Source organism: Polypterus senegalus, chromosome 3 (assembly GCF_016835505.1).
Source record: "Polypterus senegalus isolate Bchr_013 chromosome 3, ASM1683550v1, whole genome shotgun sequence".
NCBI lineage: Eukaryota > Metazoa > Chordata > Cladistia > Polypteriformes > Polypteridae > Polypterus > Polypterus senegalus.
Genome location: NC_053156.1, coordinates 141,321,085 through 141,335,791, shown reverse-complemented (window position 1 = coordinate 141,335,791; position 14,707 = coordinate 141,321,085). Strand labels below are relative to the sequence as shown.

At 38.3% G+C, this 14,707-nt stretch overlaps 1 protein-coding gene across 2 annotated transcripts in view; it reads right to left on the bottom strand.

Moving 5' to 3' along the window:
• Positions 1–3,044, bottom strand: part of LOC120525582 (gamma-aminobutyric acid receptor subunit rho-1-like) — a 127,734-nt gene extending 124,690 nt beyond the window's left edge. Inside the window, exon 1 of one of the 2 annotated variants that reach the window (XM_039747998.1) lies at positions 2,766–3,044. In XM_039747998.1, coding sequence (XP_039603932.1) covers positions 2,766–2,881 — 116 coding nt within the window. In that variant the 5' untranslated portion in view covers positions 2,882–3,044. The remainder of the gene's footprint in view (positions 1–2,765) is intronic. The other variant, XM_039747999.1, reaches the window with a different exon arrangement.
• Positions 3,045–14,707: the final 11,663 nt, after the last annotated feature.

Here is a 14,707-nt window from a genome sequence, read left to right as displayed (position 1 = left end):
AGTGCTCCCGCAGAAATTGCTGGAATTAAGTTAGAAGCTTTAATCATTAATAATTAGTTATGTCAGTATATAGAAGTGATTTCACTTCCAAACTAAGATGAACATGGTCCAATGAAACAATCACATTATATATATAATATTTTATAAATAGCAAGATTTGTTATCAATAAAGAAATAGTCAGCTCCAGAATAGGTATGATGTACTGTAAGAAAAAAAGGAATATTGTCATGAAAAAGGGTACAGAAATCTGTGGTAATCTGAAAGGTTATACGTAGTCATTAATAAAATGTGAGATTATTGCAACAGCTTTTGATGACGCAAGCACAGCTTCTGCTGAAAAGTCTAAAATAGGATTTAACACATACAATTAAAATTAATTCAAGTTTACCATCCTAATGTGGTGTGTATACTGTACATTGAACATAATTATTTTAGCTTCATTTAGTTTTTCTAACACCATAATAAGGCATGCATCCTAATCCACTCTTATGTCAGTTAATACACTGTGAATTACACTGTAAATGAGGATTTTCACTGCTAGAGTATTCTTGCATAGACAGTATAATACATTTGACCAATCCAATGTCTTTTTAACCAAAACTGATCTCTGTTATTTAAAGGGCCTCCTAAGTAAAAAAGATATCTGGCGTCAGACGTGAGAGTATTTATTTCTTATAAGCTGTTTGTTGATACCTTTAACATTTCATGTTTTTCTAAAATTTTGTTTACGTTTTTGTGGTCTATTTATATGAACTTAGTGATCTGAAATATGCTGATTTGAATTTTGATAATGGCTTATAGATTAAAAATTTATTTATGGTAGTGAACATATTATTGTGTACTTATATATTGCCATTTTGTTTTTTGTAAGCACCATCAATATTGTGGATAAATCCTTGAACGTTACTGTATGAATGACTTTCGTTAGTGTTTTCTGGAAAAACAACTAGTAGGCTACGTACTTCAATGTTGATTTATGATTTTTTTTGGGGGGTGATGACAGTTTGTTTTGACTTTCTTTTACCAACTTTGCTTTCAAATTCAATTAACATCCGGAGGAATAACTAACTTTAATTTGCAATCAGTATTATATTATCTTCGTTTTTTTAGAATTCATCTTCCAATACAGCTGGGTACTTTCTGATCACCGAGATAAACAGCCTTATACAGTTTTTCTAAGTCACCTTGGAAATGATGAAAAATAATAATAATGAAACAAATACATATGTTTAATAAGACACTGCACCTAATGCCTAATGGCTGTAAATGTCAGAAAACAATGCTTCATTTCTAACCAAATGTTGTAGAAGCTGTCTAATAAAAGGTAAAGTAATAAAACCCTAATGCAAACTAAACCCTCAAGCCATTGCTTAATAAAAAGAAAACACTGAAAACACCACCAAAGGCTAAAAGCTCACAACACCCTATGTTTTAAATTAGCCAGAAACAGAATGGAGAGTCCAGTGTTCCAAGACCAAGGAAGCTAACTCTAATTTTAAGATGACACAAAAATCACCACCACCACAAAAACTGGCACCTACACCAATTAGATGTAGAATCCAAAGACTACTTTTGACCAAACAGAAGACCTGTAGCTAATGCTTAAACAATGATGAAACCAATTATGAACCCTATAATGTCCATAAAATCAGGGAAAGGTGTCTGTGTGCTAAGAACACAGAACTGTAGAAAACTCAGTAATGCTGAGAGGAGGCAGTGACAAGTACCCATTGTCAATAAACACCAGGAAATAAAGCTTTGGGAAACAAAGACTGTAGTGCAAAATAAGAATGTATCTAAGGAAGCACTGTCTAATTCCAACAAAATATAGAAACACTGCCAAAGGTTAAACAACACATGAACCTTTAAATTGTTTGACCGGAAACAAAAGATAATAATATTAGCCACTAATGTTTAAAAGGCACAAAAACCAGTGCCAAGCTGACCAACTGTACCAATCAAGGACTAGTGTTGGCCAAAGACAAAAACTTTGGAGAACATGCTAAAAATGTACTCACCAGTGCTTAATGCTATCCTAGCAAGGCCATCAACTCCTAATGCTAACAACTGCCAGAAAACTGTACCAGATAATTTTTAGAAGTCAAAGGCAAAAAAAAAACCATCTAATAGGCAGCAATAGCCAATATACTAGCTAAGCATTCACAGTAAGCAATAGCCATTGCATCCATGATAAAGGTGCCAGCAGCAATGACAAATCAGTGCTTCTTGGAAACCTGGTACTAAAAGAAGTTTTAAAAAGGAGGGAAAGAGGCAAGCAGCACAAACCAGACAATCATGGCACAAAACAGCATGTTGTATGGAAGATGTTACACTCAAGCAGCTCTATACTGTTGCTGTTAACTCCGTTTTATAAGATCTTGTAATTCTGCATTTGACTATGGGGCTCAAATGAATGTATCCAATCAAATTATACGTGGACTCTGAAAAAAAGAGTCAAAAATTGGGACTACTGAGCCTCCCGAACTTGGGATGCTGCTCCAGCTACGCTAACTTCACATTCCTCTGCCTTATGTCTGGCATGAGGCACAGTGGTCCAGGTGCCTGTCCCTTTGGCTCCAGTTCCATCATGCCCAGTAGGTAGCCGCCCATGTATCGCGTTCACCTTTGCATCCTTACACTCTGCAAGTGCTGGCGGCGAGCTACCTCAAGAATTACTGAATGCAGGTATTTAACCACCGCCACCCCAATGCATCTGTGACAAACACGACTGGCGTCAACCTATCGACACCGGCGAGCTTCTTACCTGCTTGTCGTGTCTGCGTCTCGTGTGACCCACCTGCTGCTGAAAGTGGCGCGTGCCGTTCCGCCGACTGCTGCCAGCGCCTCCAGACACAGCAGGACAGCAAGCCCGCCTCTCATGGTGCCACAGACCTCCCGGCCAGTCAGTCAGTCACCCCGACTCGCGAGCTCGACTCGACAGCCCCGCTCCTCTACTCCTGTAGCATTGCCTGCCGGCCGGCCGCCGCCGCCGCCGTCACTCTCGCGCGCTTATTACAATTGTGCGGCTTCTGGCCACTGAAACGCCCCCGCGCTCTTTAATCTGCACGCTGGGGAAAGCAATTTCGTCTAAAACCTACAAATCCTTGCGCGTCAGATGGCCGGGATTTTCTTTCTGAAACAAATAGCCGCAACAGCAGCAGCAGCACCGACCCGAGACCTCTGGGCGTTCTAGAGCAGCAGGTAAGCAGGTTACAGTATTGGCACTAGTAACGTGGGCACAGGCACAAGTAGGGCTCTGCACTTTGGTATTTCTCTTAAGTTCAGTTCATGTCATTTATTTTATATATACACAATTATATGGAACTGCCATTCACAGTTTTAACATGCTGTTAGATTCTGCCCAGCACACTAGCAGTGTAGAGTTTGAAGGTTCTCCTTATATGGCTGTGGGCTTTCCCCGAGGTACTGTAGCTTTTTCAATGGTGACTCAAAACTATATGGTTTTCGTTCTGCGTTGTTTTTGTCCCACTCATGTCCTGAAAGATGCGCAGGTTGGAGAGTGCTTGAATGTGCGGGACCCAGGCCAGGTCTGTGCGTGCCCAGTGCCCATGATGTCAGAATGGGTGCAGCCCCTGCTCCCGCCACCACCAATGATGTGCTGGTTTGGCTGTAATCTGAGTAAGCAAGTGGGCACTGCCTGCAATAAACTGGTGTGTCACTTTGCCTTTAGGATTCAGCCCTCACAACTCAAAAATAAATAAACAGACAAATAAATGCACAATAAAAAATCGTCTTCCCTAGACTTTCTCGTATACTCAGATATGGGGATGGATATTTGAGGAGTAAACCGCAAGACCATAATTATATTTATATATAATGTACATTAAAGAACCATCAACAACAAATCAAATTAATAATATATTGAGCAATAAACAATAAATTGGACTCTAGCTGCCCTGAATAAAATGTAAATAACTACTTCCGGTCAACGGAAATAGCCCAAAAGATGATAGAAATCTACGTTTTTGTACCTAATAATTGTATGCAAAATTTGGTTGACCTACAGTAAATGAAAGCGTACTCAAGTTATCGTGTTTGCATACACACATACACGCACACAGAGACACACAAACATCATTCCAAAAATGGTATTTTCGGGCTTAGGGAGGTCGAAAACGTTGAGATTCATCAAGAACTCGAAATTGAATTTTTTGAGGATTTCAATACTTTCCCAGTACTTCGCATACGTGAAAGTCAGGGAAGTGTAAAACGTCGAGATTCATCAAAATCTCGGCATGGAATCTTTGGACGATTACAATACTTCCCTTATACTTCGTATACGATAAAGTAAAAAGTGAATGGGCAGGGTTATGTTTCATTAATTCATTAGGTAGCATGTTACTAGAATGTAAGTTCTGTACTGTTGTTTTTCAATTCAGCACAAGAGTTAAGTATTCCATATACTCTGAGTCAGTCCATTTTCTTAACCACTTTTCAAGTTCAAGGTTGCAGGAAGCTGTTGCCAATCCAAAGGGGTGCCCGACAATTGGACATACTTATGCACACGTCCACAATCTAGAGTAGACATTATAGGCTTAACATTCTAGTCTTTGAGATACTGGAGGAAAACCTACAGAGATACGTTTAGAGCTCCACATGGATGATGGCTGGGCCAGAATTCAAACACTGCACTCTGGAGTGGTGTGACAGCATCACTAACCATGATACCACCATGTTTCCCGGTGTAGGACACTTTTTAAAATATTATTACAAGTACTGTATATATTTTCTTTAATACAGCAATGTAACATATTTTCCATCTATCCATTATCCAACCACTATCTCCTAACACAGCGTCACGGGGGTCTGCTGGAGCCAATCCCAGTCAACACATGGCGCAAGGCAGGAACAAACCCCGGACAGGGTGTCAGTCCACCACACACACACACCAAGGACAATTTAGGATCACCAATTCACCTAACCTGCATGTCTTTGGACTGTATGGAGGAAACCGGAGCACCTGGAGGAAACCCACGCAGACACGTAGAGAACATACAAACTCCACGCAGGGAGGACCCGGGAAGCGAACCTAGGTCTCCTTACTGTGAGGCAGCAGCACTACCACTGGTGACACATTTTTCATAAAGTATATTCATAGATGCTTTAGAAACATACTTTAGCATTTATTATAAAGTTCATAAAGTTCTAAGGTGGTGTATGCTGGAGCTTGGTGTCTTTCACTGCACTCTATCCTGCATTCATGCACTACTGGACCTATTTATATCCATTCCCTTACATATCTTGTCTTCAAGCTGTTCTGGCATGCCTTATACAGTAAATAGGACAAGGACTCCTTTGAGTTTGTCATAATGGCCATTACTTGGAGTCATTTGGATGGTATAATTTATGAACAGCCACTGCTGTTTGTTATATAGCAAATGAACACCAATTTCACTTTAAGCCTATAATTTTCAGAGCTACATCCATCTTGTTCATCACAGAACCATTCTTTCAGTTTCATGTAACATGACAGCTAAGTGTAATATTATTCATTTCATTCATTATAATACAGTGATTACAACAATCTGAAACCTGCATAATCCAATTGAGGGTCACTCAAGTCTATCGTGGCAGCAGCAGGCACAAGGCAGGAAACACTCCTGGACAGCGTGCCAGCCCATACTCACATAGATCCCCAGTTTTAAGCTGCCAGGTACATCTTCTGGGGTATGGCAGGAAATCTAGAGTACCCATAGCAAAACACATATATTCTTAGAGAGAGTGTGTAAACTTCGAATGGACAGTTGCTGGCCATACAATTTGAAACCCATGGTGGAAGATCCATGAGGTCACCAGATTTTCCACTCTATTTTTATAATGTGTTTGACAAATTCCCACTGTATAATGTATTGTAATTACTACAAATATTTAGCCTGTTCTGTATTAAGCACTGCATTGTTACTAATGCCATTTTTCACAGGTTCTTAATCTTTCTTCTTGTTCATCTTCTTTTGGCAGCTTCTGTTAGGGGTCGCTACAGTGGATCATCTTTTCCCATATCTTCCTGTCTTCTGCACCTTGCTACATTACACACACCACCTTCATGTCCTCTCTAACCACATCCATAAACCTTCTCTTAGGCCTTCCTCTTTTCCTCATACCTGGCAACTCCATCCTTAATCTCATTCTCCTAACATACCCAGCATCTCTCTTCTGCACATGTCCTAACAACAACAACAACAACAACATTTATTTATATAGCACATTTTCATACAAACAGTAGCTCAAAGTGCTTTACATATTAAAGAATAGAAAAATGAAAGACACAATTATAAAACAAAATAAATCAACATTAACATTGAATAAGAGTAAGGTTCAATGGCCAGGGGGGACAGAAAAACAAAAAACTCCAGACGGCTGGAGAAAAAATAAAATCTGTAGGGATTCCAGACCATGAGACCGCCCAGTCCCCTCTGGGCACTGCTCTGCTCTAACCAAAGCAATCTCCCCAGTCTGACTTTGTCTCTGCACCGTCCAACCTGAGCTGACCCTTTAATTTACTCATTTCTAATCCCGTCCATCACTGTCACACCCAATGCAATTCTTAACAACTTTAACTCTGCTCCCTCCAGCTCTGTCTCCTGTTTTTGGTCAATGCCATCGTCTCCAACCCATATAACATAGCTGGACTCGATATTGTCTTGTAGACCTTCCGTTTCACTCTTTCGGGTACCCGTCTGTCACAAATCATTCCTGACACTCTTCTCCAACCACTCCACCCTGCCTGCACTCAACAAGTGCTTAATCTTTATGGTAACATCTATATATATAATCTTCATTTGGATCTTGATCTTTGTTTGTCCGCGAATGAATTAGAAGAAGACGCACTGGATGGCAGTAGAGAGACAGCTAAAACATAGGCATTGCATTAAGAATCTCCTCCAGGCTTATACTACTGAAGACTGTAGTACTCCAGTCACACCTCAAAACACCAAAATTCAAACTAAACAAATTGTTTTGCTTTAAATTAACTAAAGAGATCTTCATTTAGATCTTGATCTTTGTTTGTCCGCGAATTTCATGCATGCGTAGAAGACCTTCCAGTTTAGTACGTTGTTGTTACTCACGGATGTCAACAATGTGCCGGAATAACGAAAGGGGTGGTGGACAGTGTTACGCTGGTTAGCTCCTGAGGCCTGGTTAGAGAATGAGATTGCCGAAGATAAAATGTACGTGCCTATGTAACACATGAATGAAAGAAAGACAGTGGGTAAAATGAATGACAACGTATCAGCACATTCTGAAAATTATTATTGTTACATTGTAGCTGGCGAGTGCTGTGCATCTCACAGTTGTACCGTGGCTTGCTCACATCAGTGAAATGATCCCTATTTATGCTTTAAAGAGCCTGGATACCTATGTATCAACCTTTTATAACCATTGCTCCGTGTATATTGCCTTACTCTTTGGATTACCACAAAGCAACCTGCGAGATTGGAGAAAGGTTGAGAAGAGATCGTGAGAGGAAACGACAGCATCATGAAAACGAGACGGACTGTGAACGGACAGAAGCAGAAATGCTCCTACGCCACCACATAATTACTAGTCGGACAGTGATTCCGATTAGGCCGTTCCTATTGAATCAATATCCAAGGGTTTTCTTTTGTAATTTTGTTTCCCTTATAAAAAATCATAATGCTGTGTGACGAAAGGCCCAGTTCACGACTGGCAGCCGCGTTTAAACAGGGAGCCCTTCACAGACAACTTTAAGACGCGCAACGTAGTTGGCCGCACATGGCTAGTTTTTTATATAATTGTATTTATAACCTTATTGTTCATAATCCTCATTCTCAAAAATGCCTTGCATGTTCTGTACCATATTTATCACTTACAACAATTAGTATTGTTTTCTTTCTTTTAAATGCATACTTATTTTAGTAAAATTTTATTTGGCATTCCTTTTTATTAATTTTTTTTTGTTTAGTAATTACAGTATTCCCTTAGTGTTTGGTATGTTCTTATTTTTTGATTTGACTTGCTTAGTATGTCTAATTGCACAATTGACTTTGCTCAGCAATGTGTGTTTAATGCTTATTGGTTTGAAATATTCTTTGTGTATTAGGTTATTCAAAATCTACTGCATTGTTAGTAGGTTTTACATGATGATTCTGCCTAACGTTAGGTACAAGTTATTTTACAGCATAATCCAGTCGTTTAAATCGGCTGATGAAGTGAATCGCTTAGGGAATTGCACAGTGAGTCAGTACTAGAGACTGAACTGGCAATTTTTCTGTTTACAGTCCTAATCCTTAGCCTTTTGGTCAGTTTATTTGAAGATGCAGAAGAGTCCCTGTGCTGCTCAATGGTTTCTGCCATGCAGTTCAGATTAAAGACCTTTCTCTTCTTCTCTATGGCAGTTAAAAATGTGACATTTTTTATTGATAGTTTATGCAAGCTGCAGAGCCTAGAAACATATTCAGCCTCATATTTTTTCACATTTAAGATTCAAACTGACTTACATTTTGATGTACAGTATTCAGTTTTGAAATTGTATGTGTTTCACATACAAATGTTTTTAATCTTCTTTACAGAATCAAAATACGATAATAATAATAATAGGAATAAAATGACATTTAATAATTTTTAAGTATTCTTCGTCCTAGATCAGTACCTCTTAGAAACCCTGGCAGCTATAATACCAAGTTATTTTTTCAGGTTGGTCTTTATTAACTTTAAATATCATAATAAAGGGTTATTTAGTCATATCTACTTGGCAAAGTGGTGCAGCTGAGTCGAGACACTTTACGAAGTGCGATGGACACAAATGTGAACTATTACCACAAGTTTTCAATGGAATTAATGTGCAAACTTTGACTAGGTTACTCAAGGACAGCCATATATTTACTGTAATGCAGTGTTGCAGCTGTAGTGAGGGCTGAACCGTTGCCATATAGAAATACAAAGTTCTTCCTCAGTTTAAATTTTCTGTGAAAGGCACACCTGATTTTGTCTGGTATTTCTCAGAAATATGTCCTGTTAATCTTAACCTATTATTACATAAGACAAAAATTCGGGCATTAGTGTCAGTATGCTTTGCGCCCTAGGAACCCAGTTACCCAAACTATTCTATCACTCTGATGCTGATCTTTCTGATAATAAAATAGGTGATTACGATAGCAATTGGCAAGAAGAATTCATAATTATTTGCAGAATTACAGTATTTGGGAGTTCCTCTAGGGTGCCTCTTTCTCATGCACGATTTGGCTCAAAAATTAATCAGCACATCGTCATCTCATAACAGGCTTTATTTTCGAGTTTGGTGTTTTTACATTCAGCCATTATAGCTCTAGATCTTCCTCAAAAAGTGTGACACACACACAGACATACACATACCCATCGTTAAGTTATCAATGTTTTTGGTATCAGGGGACCCTAAAACGTTGAGATCCGTCGAAACCTGCAGATTTTTAACGGATCTAAAGCTTTCGCTCCTCCCCCATAGATGATAGGTTATGGTGGGGGAGGGCACAAAGCATAAAACATAATTTATGAAAAGCACCTCCATCAAATGATGCTACTCCCATCACACTTTATAAGGCTGAAATGTCACACAACTAGTATACAGTGTGTGACATTTGCAAAACGTACAATTCAGCACTTCCAATTTACTATCATCACACCACAAGACATTCTGCCACTTTTTGGCTGTACTGTGTCCTCTAACTAAATAGGCAAAGCTTTTCCCCTCTGGTGTGGCTTTTACCTTTCCATTAACATCCTTAAACATTGTACACTTTTCAAAAAAATTAATGGAACACTTAAATTACACATCGGATCTCAATGAATGAAATATTCAAATGGAAAATCTTTACTGAGTAATAATAATTCAATGAGAACAAAATGATGTAACAATGGTTAATGGAAACCAAAATCACCAACTTATACCGAAAAAAAAATGAAAGACAAATATTAAAATCACAGGCTGATCAAACCTGCTTGAATTTTATCACTGCAACTCATGATGTGACTCAGAAGTGTATGGCCCCTCACGTGCCTGTGTGCACTCCCAACAATGTCTGGGTATGCTCCTGATGACACGGCTGATGGTGTTCTGGGGGATTTCCTCTCAGACCAGGATCAGGGCATCCAGGACAGTCCTGGACAGTTCCTGGACAGTCTGTGGTGCTACTTGGCTTTGAAAGCACCGATACATAACGTCCCAGAGGTTCTTAATTGGATTCAGGTCTGTGGAACGTGCAGGTCAGTCATTGGCATCAATGCCTTCATCAACCAGGAACTGCCTACCCATTCTAGCCACATGCCGCATTGTCTGGCACCAGGAGGAACTCGGGACTCACTGCCCCAGCGTAAGGTCTGACAATGGGTCTGAGGATTTTATCCTGTGAGCACAGGTCCCACTTGAGGACATTGGGCCCTCTTGCCACCCTCATGGAGTCTGTTTCTGACAGTTTGGTTAGCTGGAGGTCATTTTGTAGGGCCCTGGCATTAATTCGTCTGTTCCTTCTCGCACAAAGGAGCAGATACCAGTCCTGCTGCTGGGTTGATAACCTTCTTTGGCCCTGTCCAGCTCTCCTTGTGTAAGGACCCATCTCCTGTTATCTTCTCCATGCTCTTAAGACCTTCTTCCAATGGCATCCTGGAGGAGCTGGACTACCTCTGCAACCTGTAGTGCCAAGGACTCTAGCAAAATACAAAACTAGAGAAGAATCAGTCAGGAAGGATAAGGGGGCAGCAATTGTCCATGGCCATCACCTGTAAATCCATTCCATTTTTGGGGGTTGTCTTGCTGTTGCCTCTCCAGTGCACCTGTTGTCACTTTCATTTGCACCAAAGTAGGTGAAGTTGATTTACAATCGTTTATGCTTTCTAACAGGACAGGCTGATATCCCTGAAGCTTAACTGACTTGGTGTTAGAATGTGATGATTAAGTGTTCACTTATTTTTTGAGCAGTGTATATAACTTCAGCAACAGGCTGTCTAGCTCAATCAGAGTGACAGCTGGTCTTGCAGTAACCTCAGTAAGAAGTGCCCCATTTTCTTAAGTAACCAAAAAAAGGTCTAAGCAATACAGCTGTAAGTTTTTTATACTTCTATATGTTGAACTAGACTAAGCTTAGTAGAATTTTTACTGTCATTAAACTGATTTTGAACAACCCCCTTAATTGTGCTTCACTACAATTAAATTACTGCGTTCCCAACAATATACTAATTATTTAATTTAAATATTTTTGTTTTGAAGACATCAGGTTTAACAGCTTTATACTGGAGAGAAACAAAAGCATTGTCATCTTTTTATACGACCACTCTGAATCCTGTACTTGGACAATTTTTCACCTGTTCAGTAACCTTATTTTCACTCCAAAATCTGTTCTGACAGATGTCATCTTTGAGGTCTTCAAGAAGGTGAAAACACATTTTTAACATCTGTGAATATTCATTAATTATTTCCTTCTCCATTAAAAGAAGTTTAGTTTAATTGTGTTTAAAATGCACATCACTATAACACTATTTTGCATGTACTGTATTTGGAAATGGATTGTTTGCTGGTGCTGCAGTAGCAAGCAGAACAGTTTAAATGAACTGCATAACAAGTTGTGGAGATTTCCTTTTACTTTTAACTGAAGTACAGAATGTAGTGTAAAATTATCGAATTGATTATTTTTCTTAAGTTTTTTTTAATTGATTTACAGTGATTGACTGGCATTCCAGGGCTGTTTCTAGCCTTATACCCAGTGGTGCTTGATAGCCTGTGTCCACTGTGACCCTGAATTGGACTATGCAAGCTTGACAAAGATATATGTTATGTTTATTCATTTAGAAAGTGGCAAAAAACTTAAACTAAAAATAAATAATTTGTTTATATGTTAAAATTTTCAATTAGCATGTGTACAGCATATTTGTGTTATTCCCCACTGAATGTAATGCTCTTTTCAGGTAACATGTTTAATGCTCTCTCAGTGATTGAAAAAAAAGATTATATTCAAATTTTGCTCCTCTCCCTCTCTTCCCCCCTCTCTCCAATATTTTCATGCATGATCTGTATTCTGAGTAGTTTTATAGCTTCATATTCGGAGACAGCGTCACTCACTGATTCTTAATCCCTCAATCAGCTATACAGCTAAAGAAACTCAGATATGGTCCCAGAAATCCTCACAATCACTATCTGTCCTATTCAAGCATCACAAAAATCAGTTTCTTATAGGTTCTTGAGCCTAAACATGACATTTCTATATGCTGTGTACTTTAGGGTAGTGAAGAAAAAATGTGGATATGTACCATATTTATAGATTACAAGCAAGAAAGAAATAGAGATTGAGAGAGAGAGAGAGTGCTACACTACATATTTCCTGTAGAAATACAAATGCCTGTGTGTGCCATACATGGTTCTGGTTTGTGGGTGGGTTTTACATTAACACATCAGTAAAGCACAAAATTAAATCACTTAAAGCTTTAATTCCAGTAATGCCAGCTTGACCATATCACATATACTGTAACCGTTTTTCTCTAGCTCCCTGAGATTAAAAGCATAAACAAAATGGAAAACACATGCATTGAGATTAAATAAGGAAGGAAGCTACTATATCTTACTATAATCCTTTTCACACTGGAAATCATAAATAAAACATGACACCATCTACACATTTATTGTTGGTTTCCAGTTTAATAATGTAGATTATACAAGGGGCATTCAGGTATAAACAGGAATTAATGAGCTATGCTTTATTTATTGAATACAATTAAATGACTTACACACTATTTTCTCTGTAGTCTCTTGCCACTGCAATACACTTGTTCCAGTACTCAGGAAGCGTCTTAATCCCAGAAGATTAGACGTCTTTTGACTACATGTTGACCCATTCTTACACAGCGTCAATAACCTCCTCATTTGGCTTGAATTTCTTCCCTCCTAAAAATTTCTTAAATGGACAGAAGAGATTATAGTCCCTTTCTGAATGACTTGCACCAATCATACACTGTAGACTGAGGGAGACACTCATCCCCAAACTGTTTTTTAAGTCTCGAATAAATCTGAGATGGAATGATTCTTTCATTTGTCAAAAATTGAATAATAATGCCCTGCACAACACTACTGTGTACCTTCTGCACCAACATGTTGATTACAACTGACACGAATGGGGGAAACAACAGTTAGCACTACTAACAAGTTCATATATGTGTGTGTTTGTCCTTGCACTATTTGTAGGAACAGAGCATGAAAATACCAGTTTACAACTGAACATCCCTCATATGCATTAATCCAATGCTTTGTAGTTTCAGAGCATATTTAAACACAGTACATGTTATCTATAGGTTTTGGTGAATAAGATGTCTTATTTTAAACAACCTTATACTCCATAAAAATGACATTCAATGTCATCATGTTAGGAGGCAAGATTAAAAAAAAATACTTCTGTTGTTGCTTTTTTATATTTTATTTCATCTGATAACATTTTCCACAGTACTATTAATGAGTATTGATATTGCACAGTTTACAAAAATATATGGTCAAATAAATCTTTTTGTATAGCTAACCTGAAAAAGATCGACTCCAAAAGAAAGCTGAGCTCTGAAAATGGAGTTTATTTTCAAAATCTGAGATGGTGCAATTAAACTTCAAAATGTTTTTTTGGAGTGGTCACGAATGAAGTGCTGCTTTATTCCAAGATCTCCATATAATACTTTATATCTCTTCATGGGCACCATTGCTGTGGAGTCTGCAGGCTTTTCTCTGTATCTGTGTGTTTTTTTCTGGGTAGTCAGATTTTCCACCCACATCCTATAATTGCCCAAGTGTGGTTAGTTAGCTCAGTATGACTCTTTATGAATGTGTGGATGTGAACATGGTTTCCCGTTGATAGTGCCACGTTCATGGTTGCTTCATGAGGTGCACCTAAAGCTGCCAAGATAAGTTGTGATGTCCCATGATCATGAACTGCATAAGTGGATTAGAAAATGAATTGTATTATCAAGTAAATGAATGTAGTGTGTTACATTTCTGTATAGTCAAAATTCTATACACTGTGTATACTATACATAGGTCAAGTTTTCCTTAGGTTGCATGAAATAAAAAAAAAAGTTGTTGAATCAATTTTGGTATTTTATAAAATGACTGTTAGACCTTTTACTGAAAAGAAGGGTGGCAACAATGAAGAAGACATCACTAAGTCGACATCTGTGATACACAGGAAATTGGCAGGTGGAATTTAGATACAATTATTAATTTATTTTCATGTGCATTAAAAGGTAATTGTCAAGCTCAATCCATCCATTCATTTGTAACCACTTGTTCAGTTCATAGTTGAGGGGAGCTGGTGCCTGTTCCAGTGGGCAGGCAGTATCTTGGAGGGAAATTTTAGAGAAACTAGTTTATCTAACCTTCATATGCGGTTATAAAAAAATTCCCAAAAAATCACAGATTTTAAAGTACTTTCTCCACATAGAATGTCCATTTAGGAATTCACTATATTCTCTAAAAGCTATTTATGTTCACAAAATGCAGCAGAACAAGGTAAGTTATTGCTGATGATTTTGTCTGAATGAATACTAATGTTCAGTTTGTGCATGTACTTTATGTAGTTTGAGAAAGGAAAGATTTTAATATAATGTTAATGTTTAATATGTCACTTACAGATTGGCATAGGGCAGTAAACAGTTTGAACAGAGCACTGTCAGAGAGAGGAAAACAATGAGTGGCAGAAGAAGAGTTCCACAGCATGCTACTAA